A 26808-nucleotide genomic window follows, 5' to 3' on the forward strand; every position below is an offset into this window, starting at 1 on the left:
ACCATTAATTTCTGTGAGCTTCTGTTTAAAATCTAGCTCATGGGTTTGCTGTCAAAATTAAATGAAACAGTGTATATCATGTTCCCAGTACAGTTCTTTGCAATAAAAGATCTTAACCAATAGGAACCCCTGACAGATGTATTTTTTTCCTATTTATTCTTAGGCTTGAACATTCAGAGCATCTACACTTCATGATCAGCTTGTCTTCTTTTGATAAGTATATTAATTCCATTTAGTTCTCTTAATCTCATCCTTGTAATGGCTGAAACTTCCCAAAAAGTATCTGAAAAAAGGATGATAGTGGATATTCTTGCTTTTTGTCCCCTTTAAATGGAAATGACACACTTCCATACCAAATGTGATATTCGCTATTTGAGATATATATTAGTTATAATTTTTTAAATTTATTTATAAATATTATATATCATGGGTTTCCCTGGTGGCTCAGACAGTAAAGAATCTGCCTGCAATGCAGGAGAACTGGGTTCAGTCCCTGAGTTGGGAAGATCCCCTAGAGAAGGGAATGGCTACCCACTCCAGTATTCTTGCCTGGAGAATTCCATATACAAGAGGAGCCTGACAAGCTATAGTCCATGAAGTTGCAAAGAGTTGGACATGACCAAGTGACTAACATTTTCACTTTAGTTATCATGCTTTGATAAGGGCTTTTATCAGAAATTCTTAGAATTTTAGAAAATTACAATCATGAAATTTTCTTCCTATACTTTCAGGGATCATTTCTATAGTTCGTTCCTAGACCAATTTAAATTGTATTTTAGAATATATTTCTCAGTATTTCACAATTAAATATCAACTCATGGATGCAGTATATAATTTGCTTAGTATATTTCTGAATGCAATTCATTAATATTTTCTTATGATTGCTGGTGTGGGGATGAAATCAATTACATCACTGAAAATGCCACCTGGCACATTCTGAGCCCTCAGCAAGCATCTGTTACTGTTATTATTGCTGGGATTTGTGTGCCCATATTAATAACTGGGATACTGTACATGGTGTTGCTGGCTTCTGATTTATTTTTATTTTATACCCACTTTGAAAAATAAATTGAGAAGCTTTCTATATTTTATCCTATGTACTATAAAATATATATAGCATGGGTAGTGTCTCTTGACTAAAATTTAGAAAGAACCTCAGTGAAATTGTTCTTTTCAAAGTCACCAATAACATCTTAGCCAAACCAAGAGGAACTTTTCCATTCTTACCTTAAACTCAAGTTAGCATTTGACACCACTCTTCTGCTGGCAATATGTCTACTCACTGACTTTCCTGAATGCACATTGCCCTGTTTTACCCCTGCCCCTCTAGTCATGCCATCTCAGCCTACCTTGAGGGCTGCTCTTCCTCTGTCCATCTGATGCTTCTTATTGCCAAAGCAACAAGAAATGCTGCTGTTTCTTGTGGCCAAGGCAGTCTTCTGCTTGCCTATACCTTCTTCCTCAGCAACCTCATGAGTGCCCACATGATTCCCATGTCAAACTACATCCTGTCACAAATCTTTATCTGCAGTTCAGGTAACTTGCCCAAGATTCAGCCTTATTTGTCCAAGTATTGGCTGGAAATATCCACATGGATGGCCCATAGACTCCTGCCATTCAAGATACTGCAACCTCATGCTACTCACACCACATAGCCATCAGCCGTCTAAAAGTCATGCATTTCAGGCTTCCCTGGTGGCTCAGTGGTAAAGAACCCACCTGCCAGTGCAAGAGGCACAGGTTCAATCCCTCATCTGGGAAGATCCCACATGCCACAAAGCAACTAAGCCTGTGCACCACAACTATTGAGCCTGTGCTCTGGAGCCTGGGAGCTGCAACTGCTGAGCCCCTGTGCCAGTTACTGAAGCCTGTGTGCCCTAGAGCCCATCCTCTGAAATAAGAGAAGCCATCGCAATGAGAAGTCCGTGCACTGCAACTAGAGAGTAACCCCCACTCACCGCAACTAGAGAAAAGCCCGTGCAGCAGTGAAGACCCAGCACAGCCAAAACCAAAATATAATAAATAAAATCATTTATAAAAAAGAAATCATGCATTTCATTAAGGTTTTAAATGTTTTAGCATAAATTTTAATATAGTATTTGCTTAAAATTCTAATCTCCTATTTATGACTCTCCACACGGTAACCCCACCACCGACACCAACTTTGTTACACTTTCTGAACAGTCCTATTTCTAATTTTGTCTTCCTTTAGTTCCAAAGAGAATATCCTAAAATTTCTAGGTGATTGAGTATTAAATTGTTAATTATTTATTCTAATTAATTGCACTGGATTCAAAAAGGTGGTGTACAGAATATCTGCCTTTTGGAATTTATTAAGTATTTTTGTGAATTCATATTAGTCTCATCTGTGTTCCATGGGAAATGCTTTAAATGTATTATTTAATGTATCTTTTTGATCATATTATTTAACATCTTTTCTACATAATTGCTGCTATAAATTTACCCTTCCACATGCTCCTCGTATGTCTAATAGGTTTTTAATATATATATTTTTTCTCTAGTGACTAGGAAGATGCACACTCTATTTTAATTTAGAATAGTACCTCTGACTTTCTCTGAAAATATTTTGCTTTTCCTAATTGCTTGAGTCTATGGAGCCCCTCCACATATACAAAATGTTGCTTACCTTTAATTCCCCCACCTCATTCTGTCTACCTTTACATTTTTGTTGATGGTTTATCCTCCTCAGCTAATATTCCTATTACTAGATTTTCTATGATCTGTCTCTTTTAGACATTAATTTCCATATTTCTGTTAAACCGTGTCCTTGTATTAACAATAATTCAGATACTGTATGTTTAGCTGCTTTTTCTGCTAACCAGTGGTCCTGTGGAACCATAACTTTTCCATTCTTGACTGATCCAATTCTCCAGCAGTCAGGTTATTTTAGTAGGAATAAGAATTGAATTCTGTCAGGGTCCTTGAAATAAGGGAATATCTTTCTGTCTTCCTCACACATTAATGACACCTTCTCTGGACACAGAATTGTTGAGTATTCTCTTTGCATTCCAGGTCAAGCTTTTGCTATGTCACTTGTCCTCCTCACTCTGAGGGAGGCACCTGGGAGGTTTTGTCAGGGTTCTCCCTGATTTCCTGGCTCGCCTCATCTGTTCCCATGAGCAGAATGTCACATCCTCCAACACAACCCCGTCGGCACACATCAGCACAGGGACACAGAATCTCTGGCATCGTGATGAGACCAGTTTAGCTTCACACAGGAATACCAAGTCTCCCTTATTTTTATGCTTTCTTGAAAATATCCTTGCACATATCTGTGGATGGGGGCAAATTCAACACTTGTACTCATGTTACTGGGGCTTCCCAGCTGGCGCTAGTGGTAAAGAACCTGCCTGCCAATGCAGGAGACATAAGAGACTCAGGTTGATCACTGGGTCCAGAAGATCCCCTGGAGGAGGGCATGGCAACCCACTCCAGTTTTCTTGCCTGGAGAATCCCACGGACAGAGGAGCCTGGCGGGCTACAGTCCATAGGGTTGCAAAAGAGTCAGACACGACTGAAGCAACTGAGCACAGACGAACGCACTCATATTACCATCTTACCCAGAAACACATGTAAGAATAGCTGTGGGTGTAATTGGAATCATTCCGTAAACTGTTTTTTCCCCCACTTAACACTATAATGTCAGCAATTTCTGAAGACTTTTTCTTTAATAATAGGATTTTTAGTGGCTATAATATTCAACAATGAAAATTGTTATGATAGCTGTTAGAATGTACTGAAGGCTTACTCTGTTACAGGCATTATGCTAATGCCTTTTACATATATTAGCTCATCTAATCCTCATTACAACCCTATGACATGCATTTTATCCCTATTTTAAATGCAGCTCCAAGGTGGTGCTAGTGGTAAGGAATCCACCTGCCAATACAGGAGACACAAGTTCCATCCCTGGGTTGGGAAGATCCCCTAGAGAAGGGAATGGCAACCCTCTCCAGTGTTCTTGCCTGGAGAATTCCATGGACAGAGTAACCTGGTGAGCTACAGTCCATGGGGTCGCAAAGAGTCAGACATGACTGAGCAGCTAACAACAATAACATGCTTACACCACGCTCACCATAAAGTAAGGGGATAACACATAAGATAGAGAATCTAGCCACCCCCAACCAAGGTCCCCACTGTCTCCATGACTGTCCTTGTCCCTTCCCTCCCATCTTCATTGTTACCAGATTCTCGCCCCCTCTCAGTGGAGCCCTAGAGGTCTAGCCTCTGCCTGCCAGCCCTAGATGTCTATCCTCAGCCTGCCACTAATATCCTTATTTCTAGGTCCTTCCTGCTGCTCACAGAGTAATCTGCTAAAGCTGGGCTCTAATTAGCACACAGAATGCTTTCTCTTTCATAGACTCTATTTTTATATAACTTTATTTATTTATTTTTGGCTGTGTTGGGTCTTCGTTGCTGCATGGGCTTTTCTCTAGTTGTGACGAGCGGGGGCTACTCTCCAGTTGAGGTGCTCAGGCTTCTCATTGTGGTGACTTCTCTTGTTTCAGAGCACGGGCTGGAGGGCGTGAGGGCTTCGGTAGTTGCAGCTCCCGGTCTCTAGAGCAAAGGCTCAGTAGCTGTGGCACACGGGCTTAGTTGCCCCGAAGTGTGTGGGATCCTCCTGGACCAGGAATTGAACCTGCATCTGCTGCATTGGCAGGCAAGTTCTTTACCACTGAGCCACCAGGGAAGCCCTCTCTTTCGTAAACTTTATCACACAGTTGTACCCATTGTTGTCCCTGTTTGATGAAAACCACCAGGACACCAGGGTGATATCTGGTTTATCTCATCTGCCTGCTCATCCAGGCTCCTCATCTACATCAGAAACAGCAGGTGCTCCTGACCACATGGAATTAGCAATTCACATTTTAAGCAGATGAAGCAAAATAGACAAACTCATCTGTCTCTCATGTTGAGTGTTTTCTGGAGGCCCCTGCCAGACTTCCTCGGAGAAGGCGATGGCACCCCACTCCAGTACTGTTGCCTGGAAAATCCCACGGACACAGGAGCCTGGTAGGCTGCATTTCCATGGGGTCGCAAAGAGTCGGACATGACTAAGTGACTTCACTTTCACTTTTCACTTTCATACATTGGAGAAGGAAATGGCAACCCACTCCAGTGTTCTTGCCTGGAGAATCCCAGGGACGGGGAAGCCTGGTAGGCTGCCGTCTGTGGGGTCGCACAGAGTCGGACACGACTGAAGCGAGTTAGCAGCAGCAGCAGCAGCAGCAGCCAGACTTCCTAGGCATATGCTGTGGATGTGTTCTGTGTGTTTATCTAAGATGAGAAAGATGGTGAAATACACTGTCGTGTATATCTATATGGACAGGGAATAATCACATGGATGTGTGCGTGAGCACACACACAGCATGCCACTTAAGTGAAATTTTGAAGTAAAAATCATGGAGCCCAAACTGTTTAGTCAACACCGAAGTGTAAGAAAGAAAAATCAGTCAATCCCTCAAGAGTTCAGCCTTCAAAACCTCAGGGTTGGGAACCTCCCTGGTGGTCCAGTGGTTAAGACCATGCCTTCCAATGCAGGGGGTGTGGGTTCGATCCCTGGTCAGAGAACTAAGATCCCACATGCCTCTGGGCCAAAAATCCAAAATATAAGACAGAAACAATATTGTAAAAAATTCGATAAAGACTTTAAAAATGGTCCACATCTTTAAAAAAATCAGGGTTGCATTGAACAGTTTTCACTCTGGGTCCAAACTCACTTCCCATTGGACCAGCTTTTTTGCATCCTATCACTTCAGCCTCACCTTGAGTCCCAGCTCTCCCTGCTCCCCACCTCCCTGGGTGTTCTCTGACTTTTCAGGCCTGATGTGAGCCAAGTAAACCTCAATTAGCTAATGAGGTGCCCGAGACCAGACCCAAGACTGTCTCTAAGGGCCAACAGATCATTAACCGCCATCATCAGTGTGAATTTACAGCCTCTGCTACCACATGGAGTGCGGGGGTGGTGTGAAGTCCTGCCAACCTCTTGGCTGAGAGGGACACAGAGAAAAGCTGGCAAGGCAAAAACAGAGTAAATTAAAAATAGGCTTCGATCTATAGGCTCTATTTATCTACGTCTTTCTTTGGTAACATTAACATTAAGGTAAAAGGTCAAATCCCCACTGAAATATAATTTATATTTACCTTTTATTAAATAATTATGGCATGGCATGAAGTTAAATATTACAGAAGCTAATCAAGGGGGAATTCAATAGAGAAAACTCAGACATGAGAATTTCGTCTTTGCTATACATAGAATGTCTTAATCCTCCACTGGGAGTCATTCGGGTTTGCTTAAGGAGTTTAATAATACACATTTCAACTGCCACAGAATCTAAATCCCATTTGGATCAGCCTTGGAAAAACTTTCATCAATACCTTGAGATTTCATAATATTTCTCCTGAGAGCTTGGATCTTGTGTGTCATTTCTCATTTTGATTGCGGGTATAATATATGAGGTTGCTTACATATCTTTGACCCAATGAATAGATATAAACCATAAGCAATGTGCGAAGGGTTTCTTTTAAAAGTAAATAGTATTTAACTAAAAATATCTACTGGGAACCACTCATTTTAAAAAAAAAACTGGCTGTTGCTCAATATTAATTTTCCCAAAGGGTTAGTGAGATGGATAAATTCTATATATGATTGTTTTTTTCCTTAAGAGGAGGCATGGAGAGCAGATAATGCTTACCCCAGTTTTTGCCTCTACTTCTGTTTCCCAGAAATAGAGGTTCTTTCCATGGCCAACATGGAAAGGGGACTCCTGGTTAGAGTTCTGGTCTACCCTCAATAAAGATAGCATTGACTTTGCAGGCAGCTGGTCATTTCTGCCTTTGACCAACAGAAGTACTGACCACCAAGATGGCAATAGCAAGGGCTGATCGAGTTCCTTTGCAGAAATTTGAGAGGAGACAAGTAAAATGAGGGGGTGAGGAGATCTGAGTACTCTGTCGGGCTGTGACTCTGGCATGTTGATCTCAGTTGTAGCTTTCTTCATTAGTAAGTCTTCAGTTGGCACCTAGGATCATCATGGAGCCTGCAGATGGCCAATAAGAGGCTGACAAAAATCTAGAAAGTCTGAGCCTAGTTGTCTGTCTGCATCTGTGTGCATCCATCTGCAGCAGAGGGTTTTCACTTTCATCACAGAGCCCATGGGCCCCTGAGGAGTCCAGGCCACAGAATTAGAGGATCCTTCCAGCCCTGACTCTAAATTTCAACCTTCTCCAAGAATTAAAGAAAGCAATGGAAAAAGAATCCTGCTCAAGAAACCTCAAATCTATGTAATGTGGCTGCCAGGCGAGTACCAGATCAGAAAATGGATTTTGAGATGCAGGCACAGGAGAAAACATGCTTGAGGAACATCTCTCCATGGATAACCAACAAGGACCTACTGGATAGCACATGGAACTCTGTTCACTGTTATGTGGCGGCCTGGATGGGAGGGGAGTTTGGGGGAGAATGGATTCATGATTATGTATCACTATGTCCCTTTACTGTTCACCTGAAACTGTTATAACATTGTTAATCAGCTATACCCCCAATATAAAATTAAAAGTTTAAAAAAATAAAAAGAATACCTCTCCATATGGTCCTGGTCTAAGACAGTTACTCTCCATTGACAGGACAGGAAGGCATAAAACCCTTGCTTGGGGAGGAATTTACATGTATGCAAACTAGCCCCTGCCTTCAAGCCCCCTTTAGGAAGTCTCTGTTATGGTCTTCCCTCAGTGAATATGTCTTCAAAGTGCTTTGATCTTATGTATTGATTCCTGTGAGGCTTCCCAAGTGGCACTAATGGTAAAGAACCTGCCTGCCAGTGCAGGAGACGTAAGAAAATCGGGTTCGATCCCTGAGTCAGGAAGATCCTCTGGAGGAGGGCATGGCAACCCACTCCAGTACTCTTGCCTGGAGAATCCCATGGACAGAGGAGCCTGGAGGGCTACAGGCCATGGGGTCAAAAACAGTTGGACACAGCTGAAGTGATTTACCATACATGCACACCTGTGTGTTTATTTATGTGAGGTCTGCCTTGTTTGTGCTATGATTTTGGTTTCTCTCTCTTGCTCCCAATCCTCCCAATTTTCTCATCCATTCATGTATCATCTACCTTACTCCTCAGGTGTCCAACATTCAAGGCTATCTGTTCCCAAGGTCAATCTTTTCATAGCATTTGATGGTGTGATAGAGATAAAGGTGTCCCTTGTCTGGGATCTGCCCTAATTCCTAACCTTGACCAACTCTACCACCTTCAAAGGCAGGTGGACTTTGGTTTATCTCTCTGCAAAAACAAAAAGTTGGATTAAATGTTTTCTAAGACCCCTTGTAAGTTCTTACATTATGATCCTAAGACTATTACTTATTTGTTGCTATTGTTCAATCATTAAGTCATGTCTGACTCTTTGCGGCTCCATGGACTATAGCCCACCAGGCTCCTCTGTCCATAGGATATCCCAGGCAAGAATACCTGAGTGGGTTGCCATCTCCTTCTCCAGGGGATTTTCCTGACCCAGGGATCAAACCTGAGTCTCTTACATCTCCTGCACTGGCAGGCAGATTCTTTACCACTGAGCTACCTGGGAAGCCCATTATTTATTTATTTGGTGAAAGTGAAATTCTTTGAGAAGTAGAGACGGGTGGAGTTGAAGCCATGGGTTGTTGAATTGTCTTTAACTTTTCCTACACTGAAATCTCTCCCTATATCCATCTGTTTCAATGTAGCAAAGGTTCAGTGTCACCAGTTTTTAAAAAAAGAGCAAAGATAATATAGGAACACATTATTAAGAAGTGGTACCTGTCTTTGTGGATATAGGAACAAGAACACGAGGTGAGAACCAGCAATGCACAAGTGAAAGATTAGATGGAAGCCTCTGATATTTAATTTTAAATGAAATATTAATTTAATATTTAATTACGCTTTGGTTTCAAGAAAAACTGCAGCAGCAAGACAGATTGTTTGAAGAAGGGAGTAATATACATGGTTAAGGAGACAACTGTAAAAATTAAAGATAAATTTCAAGGGTAAATCTAAATGCCACCACGGAGCAGTTATGAATATGCTCTGCTCTCTGTAATATGTATTTAGAATATTATAGCTGAGAGCACCAGGCCATTAAGAGGCTGGGACGTCTCTAGCAAAACAACGGCCCCCTATTCTGGGGCTTCCAACGGAGACATCATTCCTCAGGCTCAGCTGAATGATGGATCCAAGTTTTATAGGCGATGGGGGTGGAGGCAACTTCAGTAAAACTGTAGGCTACCAGGAGGGCTATTCATACAACCTGTTTCTAGTGCAAACAAGGAACAATTGTACTCGGGCCAGTTTTTGATATCCGAATTGGGTATTTTTAACTAAAAATCAGATTCATTTCTTAAATGAGAATTTTTTTTCCAGGATAATGCTATAGGAAAAAAAAAGAAGAAGAAGTGTGATGTGGGTGAGCAATTAACATCTGAATCCAGTGTGCACATCTGTGCAGTGTGGCTCAGTGGAACCCCATGCCCAGCCCCAGGGAGGAGACTGTAGAGGGTATGATTTGGGGGGGGGGAGGCGTGGAATAACCTAGGCTTTTTGTTTCTCCACCCAACTGCTTCTTGATTTGGCTACTTTCTTGTTGATTAACACCTGCTCCCAAATAATAAACAGAGTAATCAAATACCTTTGTTTGCGCTAAAGTATTGGGTTGGCCAAAAAGTCCATTCAGGTGTTTCCATAAGCTATTTTTCCATGATATCTTATGGAAAAACCCAGAAGAACTTTTTGGCAAACCAGTAAAAGATAAGGATTGTTTTGGGGAGGAGGTGAGTTAATGTGAATTCTTTGGTTTCTATGGGTGTCTCCATAGCCAGGGTGTTTTGACAGCTTCTAAATTCAACCACACACCTTGGGAAGCAGTTCTTGGGCCTGCACCTGAGCCAGCTGGGCCCAATTGGCTCTTCCTTTGAAAACTCATTTCCCTTCAAACCACTTGCAGAGAGCACTTCTCTGTCACCTAAAAACGCTGATTTCTAATCCAGACCCAGATATTAAAGGCATGATATGGTGGGTCTTTCAAGAATTCACCTTCTACAGTAGAGAACACATGCAAAAAAGTCTGTTGTTTTTTAGTTGCTCAGTCGTGTCCGACTCTTTGTGACCCCATGGGCTGGAGCCCGCCAGGCTCCTCTGTCCATGGGATTCTCCAGGCAAGAATACTGGAGTGGGTTGCCATTTCCTTCTCCGAGGGATCTTCCCAACCCAGGGATCGAACCCGTGTCTCCTGCATTGGCAGGCGGATTCTCTACCACTGAGCCACCTGGGAAGCCAGCAAAAAATCCACCCTTTATCAAACAGCAGTGAGGAAGGAAGCCAAAGAGAACTCATCATAGAAATTATGTATCCCACAGCCAAACACTTACAATAGTAAATTTTGTTCATATCTGTGTATTTCTATACAAAATATACTTGCATATCTACATTTCATATTCTCAGTGAGATAAATATCTTCCAATTTTTAGGTTAGAAAACTAAGGTGAGGGACTTTCCTGGTAGTCCAGTGGATAAGAATCCACCTGTCAATGCAGGGGACATGGGTTTGATCCCTGGTCCAGGAAGATTCCACATGCTATGGGAAACTAAAGCCCATGCACCGCAACTACTGAGCCTGTGCTCCTAGAGCCCGTGCTCCACAACAAGAAGCCCGCACACCACAACTATCAAAGACCCAGTGCAACCAAAAATAAATAAATAAATAATTTTCAAAAAGAAAACCAAGGCAAAGAATGGTTAGGGGATTTGTCATAAAATTCGGACTCAAATCCAGACCTCTAAACTCTGTCACTGATGGTCTTCCACACAAGTGCTAAGTTCTCTCAAGTTTAATGACAAAGTGGAGTTCCATTCTCAGATGCCTTGCTACAGACCTCCTCTCCCTGCATCCTTAAGATGAAGTAACCATGGTTACCTGAAAAACGAGTAACCGTGGACTCACTGGGTGCCCCTACCAGGATTATTTTTCTGCACTGCTAGTTTTCTGCAGCAAAGTCACCCAGTGGAGTAGGGGACCTCTCCCTGCTCACAAGCCTTGGCTGATACCACCTCTAGATCTCAAAGCAGACAGAGGCAGTGGGACGTTTCCTGATGAGCTGGATGCTCGTGTGGAGCTCTTGACTCTGCAGCAGCAAGCTGCACTTCAGTAAATCGTGGTGGTTGGAGGAAAATAGACCTTCCTACATGTGTGAAGAAAATGTGTTGTTTTTCAGAGCTCTGATGTTGTTTATGTGGTACTTGGCAGCAACAACCGTGGGGAGCTGATTACTGCATTTTGCCGAATTATACCAGCTAAGTCCCATCTAATAGGCTTGGGTTTATTGTGGTGGTGTGTCCTTGGATACGGAAACCATCAACAGTTGGGCCATGATCCATAAGATGTGAGTGGTGGGGTGGGGCCTGAGGGAGGGGAGGTTTGCTGGACATTTCCTTCCCACCTCCTGCTTTTGGAGTCTCTTTCTAGAAAGTTCCACATATGAGTAAATACTATTGTGTTTGTGGGGTAATGACTCAGTCTGAAAAGAACTGCCCCATGTTGTCGAATACTTTACAAGCCAAGAAGTCACTGCAGCAGCTTGATGACCAGGACTCAGCATTCCCAAACTCATTTCTTTGTTTAAAATACAGATTCTCAGACCCTCTCAAAAGATTAGAGTATAATATGCCTGGAACAGGGTCCAGCATGATTGGGGTATGTGTGTGTGTGCACGTGCACGTGCATGCACACGTGTGCTCAGTCGTGTCTGACTCTTTGTGACCCCATGGACTGTAGCTCACCAGGCTCCTTTGTCCATGGGATTCTCCAGGCAAGAATACTGGAGTGGGCTGCCATTTCCTTCTCCAGGGAATATTCCCAACCCAGTGATCAAATTCGACTCTCTTGCATCTCCGGAGACCACATTGTACATACAGTTTTTAAGCTTTTTTTTTTAATATATCACCAATGTCTTTCATGTAATTAAATATCCATCCACAGCATTGCTGTTGGAGAAGGAAATGGAAACTCACTCCAGTATTCTTGCCTGGGAAATCCCATGGATAGAAGATCCTGGTGGGCTACAGTTCATGGGGTTGCAAAGAGTTGGACACGACTGAGCGACTGAGCACCCACAGCATTACTTTTAATATCTAAGATGTTTTTCAGTATAAGGATGTTTTGTTATTTATGATTGTTTACAGTTTTTCACTCCTATTAACAGTGCTTCAGCAGTGCTTATTAACAGTGCTTCAGAATGAACAACCTTCAGGCAAACTCAATTATTTCCCAAGTATATATTCCTAAAAGTAGAATTGTTGGGTTAAAGGGTACATACATTTTTTTTTAAGGCTAGTACCATCAGAGCACTCTCCTGAGAGTGGAGAACTGTGTGTTAGAAAACCGCCACTTTCTTCTGATTTTGTCAACGTAGGTATTTTCATTTGTTTAAAAAAAATCTTTGCCACCTTGATAGGAAAAAAAATGTTATCCTGTAGTTGCCTTAATTTGCTTTTATTTGATTATTAATGTGGTTGGGATTTTTACAAACATGTTTATTGCTTGATTATATTCCTTCCTGAATTAACTCCTGATGTTCCTTGCTAGCTTTTAGGGAGTTTTTCCCCCTTAATTTATAAGACCTCTAACATTCACTTGTTTATCCATAATGTATAACATAGTGGCTGACAAAGAGTAGACATAAAATGAACTCTGCTCAACAAGTAAATGAATATTTTTATATGTAGGATATTATGTCATAGATAACAAATATGGTTTCAGTTTGTCCTTATCCTTTCGATTTAATAACTGAAACCTAGACATGCAAACATTTTCTTTTCACGTAATCACATATTTATGCTCAGTGGTTTCTGTCTTTGGTTTCAAGCTTTTAGCAAGGCTCAAGTGTAATAATTTTTTGAAATGCCTACATTTTTTTAAATTAATTAATGCCTACATTTAATTAAAATATTTAATTCAAGTATGCTTCATTTTGTGATATGAAATTAGATATATAACCTTTTTTAAATGCTTAATTAGTTGGCCCCACACCATTTGTTAAAAATTCCATATTTTCCATGTTGACTTGCGATGTCTCCTCACCCATACAAATACTTCTGTATTTATACTACTTGTGTGTACAAAAACTGTTTATTTTTAAGTGTTTTCTTCTGTTGCATGACATTTCTATGTGTTCCTGCAAAATCCCATATTCTTCTAATTACTGAAACTTAACATAGGTTTTAAAGTCTGGTAGGGCAAAGCCCTCTCATTTTTCAAAATGAGGGGTCCTATTTTAGCACCTTTATTTTTGCAGGTGAACTTTTGTAAAGTTTTCCCCAAACATTTTGTTGGTCCTTTGATTGGCATTGTGTTAAATTTATTCATTAATCGACATCTTTACAATATTAAATCTTCCCACCTCTCCACCAGCTGGAAGTATTTTGTCCTTCCTCTGAACTCCCTCAGCACTTTATACCTTTTTTAAAAATCACTTTCTAAGCTATACCCACCCAATTTTTCAAACCTGAAACCTGAGTCATTCCCTCCCTTTCCTTCCCCAACCTTCACCCCATCCAATCAATCATCAAGTCCCGTCAATGCTACCTCCTAAATTTCATCCACTTCTGCCTGTCCCCACCACAGGCACTCCAGTCCACGCTGCCATCATTTCTGGCTGGGGCCACCACACTGGCCTCACACTGACCTCCCTGAATCCATCCTAGGTTCCAAACCATTCTCTCTGCTGCAGCCAAAAGGCTCTTTGAAGAGGCAAATCTGATCATGGTACTCCCAGCTTTGAACTATTCCAATAGCTCCCCATGGCACTTGGGATGCAGCCAAACAAGCAGGTTCAACCTCTCTTCCAGTTTGAACCCAACCTCTCTTTCACATTTTTTCTTCCCTGTTCCCAGTTACCGTCAAATACATCCCACATTCTTTCCTACCCCAGGGCCTTTACACGTACTGTTTCCTATGTTTGAACTGTCCTTAACCTTCTCCATTGGCTTAAGATTCCTCTGATATATATCCCCAGCATCCTCTATCACTCATCACATTTGTAATTCCTTGTTCAAGTCAACCTCCATGATGATAACACTATTAATAATATTAATAATATACACCTTTTCAATAATAAGCTATAGCTGCTCTCAATTTCAAATGCTTTCCATGCACAGGTGTTCTAGACCTGGCTTGTACCATTTTATGAGAGCAGGTTGTTGAATTTTCAGGAATGCTGTGAGCCAGCTGATGTCATATTGGTGGTTTGAAATCAGCCCTGGTGACAGTACCTGCACCATGGAAATCAGCAAATACAATAAACCAACGTGGGGCATGTTCAATTGATACTTACTTCAGGAATAAGTCAACCATGTCTCAGCACATCAGGAAAACAGAACTATTTGCTGATGTGCGTGCATGTTAAGGCGCTTCAGTCGTGTCCTACTCCTTGCTACCCTACTCCTTGCCAACACTGCATTATTAAACATAAGTCAGCAGGCAGGATAGCCAGAGACCTGAGTCCTTGTTCTGACTCCACCTTGAATTGAGTCATTTTTCCCTGGGTCTTAGCTTTCTTATCTGCAACAGATGGAGTTTGATCCAGTGTTCTTTGCTGTCTTATTATCTTTAAAATTCTTAGATTTACAGGTAACAAAATCTATTATCTTTACTAGTCTGTGGGCTCCTTTTCTTTTTTTTAAACCAGGCACTGTGTTTTCCATGATCTGTGAATCATTTAGGCTCCTCTATTCTGTCTGGCAAGTTTCTTCTTTACTTTTGAAATGTCACTCTATGATCAGCTCCTCCAGAAAGCCTTCCTTGGTTTCCCAAAGTGAGCCACCCCTGCTCAGTGTTCCTATAGCCCCTTTTGCATTTATATCTCTTTTAGGACTCAGCGTGATTATTATAATCTACAAGTGTCTCTCTCTCTATCTAGAACTGTAAGCTGCTAGAGGAATACTGATATTACTGACTTTGTGCCTTGAGCGATAATTTAGAGCTGATGTTTGTTTATTGAATATATAGATTACATGGTTACCTGGGTCCTATCTTCAGAACTTCAGATTTAATTAGTCTGGGATCCAGCCTGAGCGTTGATGCATTAAAGCGCGGCCAAGGATGAGAACCTCTGCTTTTGAAGGAACTTTATACATTTACACAGACACACATATATGCACATGTAAACATATATGCACACAACACCTGGCTCCAAACATCTATAGCCCCACTGAGTATTGCTTGTTTGTTACTTCGGAAGAGAATTGAAGATTAATTGCAATGCAGTTTTCATTCATCCTACCTATCACCTTATAGGGCAGACCTGTCATCCATATTACAGTGGGTGCATTTGAGAAAGCAGAACTCTATGTGTGAAGTGAAACCCATTCCTCACCTGACTCCAGGGACAGTCCAAGCTCCTGTTTCCTCCTACCCACTGACCACTCCATTTCTGTGTCCTTCACAGGCTCCTCCTTGTTTTCCTGAGCCCTACACTTAGCGCTTCTGATTCACCTGCCATCTTTAGACCTCTTCCATCTTGTAGCTATACTCCCTTCCACGGCCTCTCATCCAGCCCAGTGGCTATAAATCCCATCTGGATGCTGACTACGCCCTTGTTTGGCATCCTCAAAGTTTTCCCATACAAACCCCTTGTCCTACCTGCCTTTCCCACCTCATCTCCCATTGACTCCACTCCAGCCACACTGGCATTCTTGCTCTCCCCCAATGATGCCAGGCTTATCCCTGCCTCTCAGATCTTTTCTCTGTCTGAGACATTTGCCCCCAACCGATTGACTGCCAGGTGCTATTCTAGCTAACAATGGTGAACCACACAGAAAACACAACCCTGAAGAGGCCTAGGGACAGAGGAAATGTGAATGGACAGGAGAGGAGGGCAAAAAGATAAGGGGGGTGGGGACAGATTTCCACACCTGCGATACATATCTTGGGATTCTCTGGTGGCTCAGATGGTAAAAGAGTCTGCCTGCAATGCAGGAGACCTGTATACGATCCCTGGGTCTGGAAGATCCCCTGGAGAAGGAAATGGCAACCCGCTCCAGTATTCTTGCCTGGAAAATCCCATGGATGGAGGAGCCGGGCAGGCTACAGTCCATGGGGTCGCAAAGGGTCGGACACGACTGAGAGACTTCACTTCACTTCACTTCAGTACACATCTCTGCTCAATGTTCCTTTCTCAGAGAGACCCTCCCTCATTCTCTATCCCTTCCTTATCACTGTCTGAAATTATATCATGTATGTTCTGTGTTGACCGTCTCTGCCCATAGTATGCAAGGTTTATTAAGATGGGGGGCTTTATCTTGCCCATTTTTATATCCCGAAGCCTAGAGCTGTGCTAGTCCATGGTAGGCATGTAATAAATGTTCATTTGAATGACTGAAAAAGCTGTATCCCTTTGGGAGTTGAATAGTAAATATTTTATTGCAACTGCAATAGAATAGTTCCACAAAAAAGTAACCCAACCAAGACATGCCTATCTCAAGAGAGAAAACTCAATGACAAAATGTTAAACATATACCTAAAATCATCCTTTTCCTTCTATGCCTAATTGGTTGCTAATCAGACAATTTATGCTTAAATAATAATAGGAGGCTAAGTCCAAATGAGGAAGAAAACACTATAAAATAATATTATTAGAAATTTATAATAGGTCTGATATATTTTCTTGATTTCTATACTTATTTCCCTATACCTCTTATTTTTTAGTTCAGAGTAACAATATTAGGACTTCCCTGGTGGCTCAGTGGTAAAGAATCTGTCTGCCAATGCACAAAATGCAAGTTCAATCCCAGGGTCAGGAAGATCCCCTGGAGGAGGAAATGGCAACCCACTCCAGTATTCTTTGCCTGGAGAATCCCATAGACAGAGGAGCCTGACGGGCTACAGTCGATGGGGTCACAAAAGAGTCAGACACGACTTAGGGACTAAACAACAATATTCTCATGGGTCTCCCTGCCCTCAGCTGTTCCCCAACTAACTCAGGTTTCCTCTCCTGCCATGCCTAGCTAAGTTCAAGTCTAAGTTCCATCTAATGGATCCCCACAGCTGTTGAACCAGCTTTTTCTCTCCTCCAGACATGAACTCACCTCATCCTCTGCGTCTTTGCACTAAAGACTCCCATAGGAGGAACACGCTTCCTTTTTCTCTTTGCCTATCCAAATCCTCCCATCCTTAAAAATGGTCTTCAGTATCATCTCCTCCTTGAACCCCATCCCTCTACTCTAGTTCATAGTAAACTCCCTTTTTGTGAAATTCATATTCCATTCTTTGGAAATACTAAACATTTTGAACACTCTTAATTCACCAGCTGCTCTGTTGCCTTCTCCAATAGTTTCTAAATTTCCAAATAGGGACCATGTCTTCTATGTTATTGTACCTTCCACCTGGAAAAAAGTAGTAGATACAATGTAGGCGTTCAATAAATAGTGAACCAATTAGATCATTTCTACTTTCATAAAGTTTTAATATAATTTGAATCCCTCTGCAGCATCATTAGGCAACTTTCTTGAATCCTTTTCAAGAAAATTTCATTATAGCCAGCAACTCTGTCAAATATTTTATCTGATTTGTTTGGATAAAAGTCTATGCTAGCATGGTTCCAGCTGAGTTAAATTCATAAGGATGGAATCCTGAAATGAGCTGCCATGACCATTTCCCAGACTGTGTAGAAACTGCTTACATAAAACACAAAATTAGATCAACACATCCCCTTTCAATGCCTATGACCCAGTCCACTCTTGCCACACCAGTAGAAAGACCTATAAAAGTTAGAATGATTATAAAGTGGATAGACTAGGAACCAGAGCAAAAGTGAACCAGGAACCAGTCTCCCTTGGAATAATTTTCTTACCCACCTGTGTAAATGAACCTCCCTGGAGCTCCTTTGCAGAACTGTTTGGATTTATAAGACAATGTCACTTCTACGACCCCCGGGATGTGCCGAGGAGGAGTCTGCACTCTGATGGCATGAGGAGTTATTAGCTGAGGAATGAACAGGCAGGGAAATAAAGTATTTATTATACATTATCACAGATATACTGAACACAGAAGCATCGTCCACTGCTGTCTCCCAGGGCAAACTGGTGCACTCATGGTGCACCACGTGCCATGAACACCCTGTCCCTGTGTCTCAAGTGTTTCTGTCTCTCACCCTGGAATTACCTTTCAACCCAACCTGTCTATCCTTCCCTTCCCATTAGCCCAGCTCAAGTATCCCCCCACCTCCTGTGTCCACCTAACCCCCACTCCTGTAGTCATTCCCTCCCCCAATTCCTTCACTGCCATGACCTCACAGATTGATTTGGCAATTTTCATATCCAACTTAGCACTGTTATATATCTTTTTGTAACTTGTCTTGTTTTTTTCTCATCACAGTAGAAAAATTGGAAACCAGAGAAAAATTAAAAAATGTTACCATTGTATAACCCAGAGACTGCTATTATTCATCTTTGGCACATTTCCAGTACTTTTCTAAGGATATGTTATATAATTACATTTTACATCCATAGATACTGTTGTCCTGATTTTTTTTTCATTTAGCATTATAGTGTAAGCATGTTCCCTTTTCCTGTGTCATTAGAAATCTTTCAAATATAATTTTTAAGTAAATGATGATACTTCATCATTTATTTAACCATTCTCCTAGTACCCAATGTCTAGCCAATTTCTAATTTTTCACAATTATAAACAATACTTATTACACTGAATATTTCTTTTTAAGGAATCCATGCCTGCAGGAAATTGTGGCTTAGATGTCTTTTAATCCTGGTGCCCCACTTATAATAGGTACTCAATTGTGTGTGTGTGTGTGTGTGTGTGTGTTCATGTTGCTGACATTGTAGAATTACTAGTTTCTGCAGATCAAAACAAAGGAAATCAGGGAAGTGAGTTTTCTTTGCCTACCTCACTCCATACAAGCATGGTCCCAAACACCACTTGGAGGCCATCAAAGAAGTTGTCCCCAATAATGATGACCATGGCTCCTCCAGTGGTCCAGCCTTCACTTGGGCTAATGGCTTTGATGCATGGAGTCGCTAAAAAGATAGGAAAGAAAAAGTCAAGTCTGTCTTTTGGTGGTTGAAGTTTGGAGTTTGGGGACTGACTGCTCTTGAAAGCTCTTGGTTATCTAAGAAGTTCAAGTTGAGCTTTGCTGACTTGCCATCATTCCCTAATTGGTTGTTGGTTTTCACCAGGTCATTAAAGCCTAATGAGTTGACCACTATATATGAAAACACTTAGCTAATTGTGCAAAGGGTGTTTTTAAAACTCTGTTGTTTTTCCCCATATTTTATAAGTTGATCACACTGGAAATGTGTAAATCCCTTTTCTCTCCCCACCTCCTCTGCCCCAAGATGTTAAGATTTACAAGGTCTGTTAATGTGCTAGAGAAAGAAGGAGAAAGTAAAATCTACCATAGTTGAAGACTTTTTTTTTTTTCCTGGCTGTATCAAGAGACAATTTCTAATCACTCCTAACTTTGTAGGAAGGATTTTCTCTCCCTTCTTCCATATGTTCGAGGCCTCTGGACTTTACATCCCAACAGGAACCCAATATGGTTTTCAGGCCATAACTAAAGTCAATCCATCACTCCATTTCCAGAGCTGACAGGGTCAAAGGTGGAGGAGAACTTTGGCAGGACTCCAAAAACATGAGCCCCCTTTGAACAGCCAGTCAATCACATCCAATCAGTCAAAAGAAACTGGATGGGTTCCTAGTTCTGAACCCTGGGATTTTCTTCTCCCCTTTCAGTGCCCGCTGCGGGAGAATTAACACCACTCCAAATTCTTTACTGATTCAATCATTTTCTTTCAGTTCATTAATTCCTATTTGAAATGATACAAGACACATTTTAAGGGCTGAGTTGGGATGGGGGCTGGTGGGCAGTATACAGCAAGACAATACACAAAAATAGAAGCCTCACTTAACCACTCATTCTGTATTATAAAAGCTTCTTACACCAATGAGTTGGGGAGCGTGCACAAAAAAGAACTTGGATGGGATTTGCTTAGGTTTGTCAGTTATCTTCCTTGATATACTTTAATTTTTTGGACAACTTGAAGTTTAACTGTTACCAGTATTCCTAATTACTTTAATGCACTTGGAAAAATTACCCAGAGCAGACCATGATTTTTTCTTGTCCAAGCAAACAAAAATCAATTAGTGTCAGTTTCATTCTGCACATTGTTTTGTTTTGCCCACAATCTGTTTAAGCGCACATCTGACACTTATTCATACATGTCTGGCATGGTAATGTTCCTGTTTAACTAAGATGTCATAGCACTACATTTGCCTGAAATGCCCATCTAGCAAAAAAAAAAAAAAAAAGAGAGAGAAAGAAAAACTGACAGAACTGAATGAAAGAGCCAGAGAGTTGCAAGGGCCTGAACATTGGCTGGGAGATGCGTGGGGGTCATAACAGAGCAGGCAGAAGTCAATGTTTACAGCTTCATTTTAAAATCCACACAGTCTTGCGGACATTCTCCACTCCCACTCAGAGACATCAATTTCAAATTCAAACCAGGAAAAATTTGTGAAGAGCGTCATTTGTCTGCCAGCCTCAGCCCCTCCGGAAAGCACAGCCCTACCTTCCGACGGGTCCAGCCTTCTGGCCCTCCGTCCATGCTTCGAGTTGTTGTGAACAAACATGTTGTCGGAAACAGCCAGCACATGTCCATCCACATTCACTGTTGTTGACAATACGACCTGCAGATTTCGAGGAAAAAGGATGGGGGGGAGGGGGTTGAGTTAATTTCTCAGTAAGTCATAAAAGTCACAAAATTGGTTTGTCAGACTTCTGTGTGGCTAATGAGAGATGGACCAGAACTTAGGGACGAGCCATGCTCTTGGCATCTGAATGGGTTCTCCTCCTCCTGTAACAATGGCAGAGCATTACGGAAAAAGAGGCCACCCTTCACCCATGTGTTGTCACCTATTTGTGCTCAAACTATGCCCAGGTGAGGAAGTGAGGAAGTTGGTGATCTGCCCATGGATTCTAGAAACTTCACCTCAATCAAAGGACTTGGACCATCATTCCCAGGTGACCCTCGGGCTGGAGTCACAACAAGGAGCTGATTATGTCTGATCGGGAAGCTAAGATGGAAACGCCAGCTGGGAGGTCATTTCTCAGGAGTGGGTTCTTGAACATCTGACGTGTGCTAAAGTAGTGCTAGGCATGCATGTACTGCCTGAGTTGTATCTGGTTTCTGCCACACCAGAGAGCAGCGACTGAGATGCTCAGACTTTGGGTGAGAAGGTAAAGTTGCGGAATTCAGCGTTGAAAATGTAGGACGTTTAGTATCTAACCAGATGAAAGGGAAGAGATGGGTGAGGCATAATGGAAGGGTGTGGATTTGCAGTCAGAGAGAACTGAACCCAAATCTCACGCCTGCTCCTTCCTAATTGAGAACCTCTGATGGATTACTTGGGCTTCCCTGGTGGCTCAGACAGTAAAGAATCTGTCTGCAATGTGGGAGACCTGGGTTCAATCCCTAGGTTGGGAAGATCCCCTGGAGAAGGGTATGGCAACCCACTCTAGTATTCTGACCTGGAGAATTCCATGGACTGTATAGATGGGTTATTTAACCTTTTTGGATCTCCACTTCCCTAGTATGTAAAACATACACAACATTGCCTATCTTGAGGGTTGAATGAGATAAAAGAAGAATAAAATGAGAAAATACATGTAAAACATTCAGGCATGAGTTTCCATCCTCGTGGCCTCACTCCCGCCTTGTTTGACCAGTCAACAGGACAGAGGACTTTACTCACGGAGGCCTCCAATAGTCTAAGCTCTGGGGCAAGAGAAGGCTCCAGTAGGGGGAATTAACCCCACATGTTACAAGGCATGGTCCCTACCCTCAAAGAGCTTACTTTCAGGCTGGAGGAGCATGGAGAACAAGTGAAACAAGCAGCACATAGAATGAGGTCGGACTGAGTTCTATGTGTGTGCCGCAGGAAGGGAAGGTGCAAGGGAAGTTCAAAGAGGTGGTGATCAGTCAAGGCTGGAGCAGTGGGAAAACACAGCAGAAATGCATGGACTTGGGCATATCCACCACCTACTTACTGACCCAAGAAGGTGAGTCACTTGTTAGTTACATGTGGCAATTTTTTTGTTTGAGAAAGGAACTTCTTATATACATACTCAAGTATATGTATAGACCTGAGGAAAGGCATTGAATAGATATGTCCACTCCCAAATTAAACTCACTGATACTCTACTTGGAATTTTTTGGCCACCCTTGAAGAGTTTGCCTGTAATGCCTGAGACACAGGAGACCCAGGTTCAATCCCTGGGTCAGGAAGATCCCCTGGAGAAGGGCATGGCAACCCACTCCAATATTCTTGCCTGGAGAATCCCATGGACAGAGGAGCTTAGCAGGCTACAGTTAACAGGGTCACAAAGAGTTGGACACAACTGAAGCAACTTAGCACACACTTCCTTACTCATTAAATAAAGAGGGGACAAACCTGGACCTTGCCTTACCTCATAAGAGGTAATATTTTATATTAATACAAAACAAGATTCACTCAATGGCACGTCACATCTCGTTACCATGAATTATGTCAAATGAACAAAATAAACATAATGAATCTCCTTTTTTTTAAGTGAAATTTACATGTAATTACTGTACAATTTTGATAAATGGATATACCCAGGTAATCCACATATCACAATATAAAACATTTCTGTCTCCCCAGAAAGTTATTTAGGCCTCCTTTCAGTCCATCCTACCCAATACATTTTTCCAAAGTAATACTCTCCTGATTTTTTTTTAACCTCAAATAGGATTTCAGATGGCATCTTTTATTTTTTTTAATTGAAGTATAGTTTCTTGCAATATTGTGTTAGTTTCTGATGTACAATGAAGTAAAAAAATTTTATATATATTGTAATATAATAAGGATTTGGAAGAACCCTTAAAACTATGAGCCCACAAATTATGTCACCTAGCCTGGTGCCATGAGCATGACAGCGGCATTCAGGAGTTTTTACACGGACACAGTGGGCTGCAGTTTTTAACACAGACGCAGTCACTGAGTGTCTGCTATGTATCAGGTATTATTACATCAGGCCTCGGAGACTCTAAGACCACAGAACGATGTGTTCCTAGTCGACGAGTGTGTCTCCCACACTTCAGCTCCTCTACTAGTGAATTCACTACCTGTTTCATGTCCCTGCTCACTGTGAAATCAGAATGAACTTAAAGGAGCCTCCATAGTCATTCAGAAAATTACTATCAGTGTAATTGCTCACAATTCAGGGATGCAGCCGTCTAGCTCCAAGTCTGTTTTCAATTGTGTCCTTGTTAACATATTAAGGGTCTGGGGAAAGGCCTTACAGAAAGTTCCTATCATGCAGTGGCCACCATAAGGCAGAGACCTGCATCACTTTCTGCCAGGACATAAAGCACATACTCTTACAGGGCCTCTCAGCAGAGCAGAGAGTGGCATCGCAGTCAAAGGGAAGGAGGAGCCGAGGGTCTCCTGGTTCCCAGAGTTAAGATGAGCATGAAGGCTGAAAACAACCACCTCTGTCTCTATCTACCCTCTGAAAATAATAGAAGGTGGAGGGAAAAAATGAGGAATCGGATCAATTTTATAAATTGTGTGCATGAATGGACATTGCTCTAATCCATGGGAGAAAAAAAAAAAAAAAAACAGAAGGTGCTTCAGGCTTTCACTGCTAATGAGCTGTGCTGGGCACAAGCAGGGGAACCCCAGCCCAGGTGAGGATTATGTGGACATGAAGAGCGTTCTCCTTGAGACCGCTTTAATTCATTCCACAGGCTCCTTGTTATACTGTACGTTCATGCTCCTTGTGCATTCCTGCCACAAAATATGGGGCTTTCTTGAGCCAGCTGATTTCATCATTGTCCATTTGGGTGGAGTGAGACTCAGTTCCAAAGAGAACATTTCCCGAATGACATACCCTGATGGTTCAGATGCACTTCATTATTTTCTATTAACAATGGAAATAAATTTTAATCTCTTGCTGGCTAGCGCTGGCCTCTCCTGACAGCAAGGGAATTAACCTGAATTATTTCAGTGTCTGCAAAATTTATTACAAGATTTTAAATTATGTCCAAATGTATGTGCGTGTGGCTGTATATATATCGATACGAGGCAAGTCCCCGTTTTTAATATTCCAAATATCTTAAGACAGTGAGGTATCTAGGAAGGGCTGCCAATTTAACTGAATTTGCAAAATGTAAAGGATTTAATACACAAACTCCATCATGTGAAACCAGACATATCTGGTTGTTGTTCTTTTTTTTTCTTTTAAGGAATGGTTGTTGTTCTTTTATGTGGAGACACACACAAATACTGACTTTTCCATGCATTCATTCTCCTTCTGAAAGAACAAAATACATGAGGGAGGCGAAGATACATTTGGTACACTCAAAGCTTCCAATTTAACTTCCTTCACTGTTTTCTGATGAACGATGACAACACTGATATTATTCTATTCAGAGAAGTTAAAGTTTCTGAATGTTTGAAGACTGAAGGAAGTGGACTGTGCATTCCAGCATCGTCTCCCTCCCAGGCCTTCCCCTTCCACAAGCCAACTTCTTTCCCCCAGTGAGTATTTCCTGGGTCACGAAGGCTGACCTTTCCCATCTGGAATCAATCAGTCAACCCCTGACAACTTCCTGAAACACCTCACTCCATTTCCTGTTCTCTCCCCCTTCTCCCTTTCCCCCTGGTTTGCTTCACTCTTCAAAACTGCAGGCCACAGCAGCTTAATGTTAGAGGGTCAGACACAGTTAGACTCCAAAACACTACACAAGGACACCTTTGACCTTCAAAAATCTTTACATCTTAGCCAAACAAATCAAGGTCAACATTTCTTACCATTACCTTGTTAACTATTTGTAGGCATCTTTGCCAATGCTCTTCTGATCCTGGAATCATCCATACCACTTGTTCTTCTAAGATCATAAACTGATCTGTCTTAGAAGTAGCAAGTGGAGTATTGACAAAGTGTGCCATTAGGAGGTACCTGAAACTAGAAAATCTCGAGTATTTCAACAAATATATGGAGAGTATGCCTTCAAAAAGGACTTCTCGGTCTCGTCAATGTCTCCTATCATCTAAACCTGATACCTGGTTTTTCTAAAACTCTCAGACTTTCTTGGCATTGCTGTTTCACTGGCACGGTCCAAAAGGATGACAATTAGAAATACGGATGTCCATAATTTGTGTGGGATGGACCCTTGGCTTTTGCTGTTGACACTGGTGACAGCTTTCATTTGTTTCTCAGAGTCAGTGTATCTGTATTTCAACTCAAAGCTCCAGTAGGAAGGCCTGCAGATCTGAAAACTAAGCATTGTAGGTGATGGCTGTCCTCCAATGGCATGCTTCAACTCAACACATAAACAATAACTAATGATGGTCACGCAAACGGTTTTCCTGGGTGGCTCGGTGGTAAAGAACCTGCCTGCCAATGCAGGAGACTCGGATTCGAGCCCTGGGTTGGGAAGATCCCCTGGAGAAGGAAACAGCAACTCACTCCAGTATTCTTGCCAGGGAAATCCCATGGACAGAGGGGCCGGGCAGGCTACGGTCCATGAGGTTGCAAAAGTGTCAGACACGACTTAGTGACTAAACAGCAACATTCACACAAATATCATTTATGACTCAGTTGCTTTCAGTCAGGGTGCTGAGAAAGAGAAATAGGGATCAACAGAAATCACTTTCATTTTTTTAAACAAGAGTAGCTTTCCACATTTTTCCATTCCTCATTTTTGCTTAGTGCCATCTCTCATTTTTGGTGAGACCAGATCAATAAATAGGAACCAACTGGAGCAGTTGGTGCAGTGACAGAACAGATTCCATTTTGAATCATCCACTTAAATGGGAGTTTTAGCTGAATATACAGAAATGGAAACATCAGTAAAACGTTTGTGTCACCCCTTAAAAAAAAAAAATAATGTAAGAACAAAAGCTATAACTGTGTTAGCAGTCCACTCAAAGTCCTCAAGAAAATGGATGGCTTTCTCACATTATATTTTCCTTCTCATCACCCAAGGACAATCCCATGACCCCCACTCTAATAATTTATGCAAAGCAGGAGCTGAGTTGTAAAGAGCTCCTTCCTGCCTATAAAAGGCCATGGTGGGAGTTACCCTTTTGGTGGACACATCTGTTAATCTGCCTGTACAACCAGTTTTCCAATAGAGGAGCTATTCCTTTGGTATCAGAAATGCTATCATGTGACAGGAGGATTTTTACCACCCTGATCTACTCCCACCCTTGGGTTATTTTGGGGACTCCCAGGTGGTGCAGAACCCACCTGGCAATGCAGGAGACTCAAAAGACCCAGTTCGATCCCTAGATGAGGAAGACCCCCTGGAAGAGGAAATGGCAACCCACTCCAGTATACCTGCCTGAAAAAAATCCCATGGACAGAGGAGCCTGGCGGGCTGCAGTCCATGGGGTCACAATGAGAGTTATTTTTACACCTCACTCTGAAATGTCTATGGGTTTTTGGAACATCACACTTAAAAAAAAAAATCTATGCTTCTCAAAACCCTGTAACTGTATGATTGAGTTGAGTCAGAGATCAGCTTGAATCCTATTCCCAGCCAAGCGTTCTCAGCTCATACCCAGGTGTTCCTACAAAGACCCTAAGTCTCACACAAGAGGGTAAAAGAAAAAGAGAAGTCAAAATGAAAAATGTGTGGAATGATTAACTGGTCTGCTCTTTGAAACAGACGAGAAACCCAGTGTCTATCTCTGTAAGTCACTGGAGAATCATCACGT

At 41.9% G+C, this 26808-nt stretch overlaps 1 protein-coding gene across 3 annotated transcripts in view; it reads right to left on the reverse strand.

Moving 5' to 3' along the window:
* EBF2 (EBF transcription factor 2) overlaps positions 1 to 26808 on the reverse strand; it is a 223231-nt gene that overhangs the window by 28219 nt on the left and 168204 nt on the right. For all 3 annotated transcript variants that reach the window (XM_081516491.1, XM_081516501.1, XM_081516510.1), the window contains 3 exons: positions 20631 to 20748; positions 18949 to 19079; positions 17901 to 18027 (listed from right to left, as the gene is read on the reverse strand). In XM_081516491.1, the coding sequence (XP_081372617.1) occupies positions 17901 to 18027; positions 18949 to 19079; positions 20631 to 20748 (376 nt within the window). The remainder of the gene's footprint in view (positions 1 to 17900; positions 18028 to 18948; positions 19080 to 20630; positions 20749 to 26808) is intronic.

The sequence above is a fragment of the Giraffa tippelskirchi genome, chromosome 1 (genome assembly GCF_054371585.1).
Source record: "Giraffa tippelskirchi isolate mGirTip1 chromosome 1, T2T-mGirTip1v1.2.pri, whole genome shotgun sequence".
Classification (NCBI taxonomy): domain Eukaryota; kingdom Metazoa; phylum Chordata; class Mammalia; order Artiodactyla; family Giraffidae; genus Giraffa; species Giraffa tippelskirchi.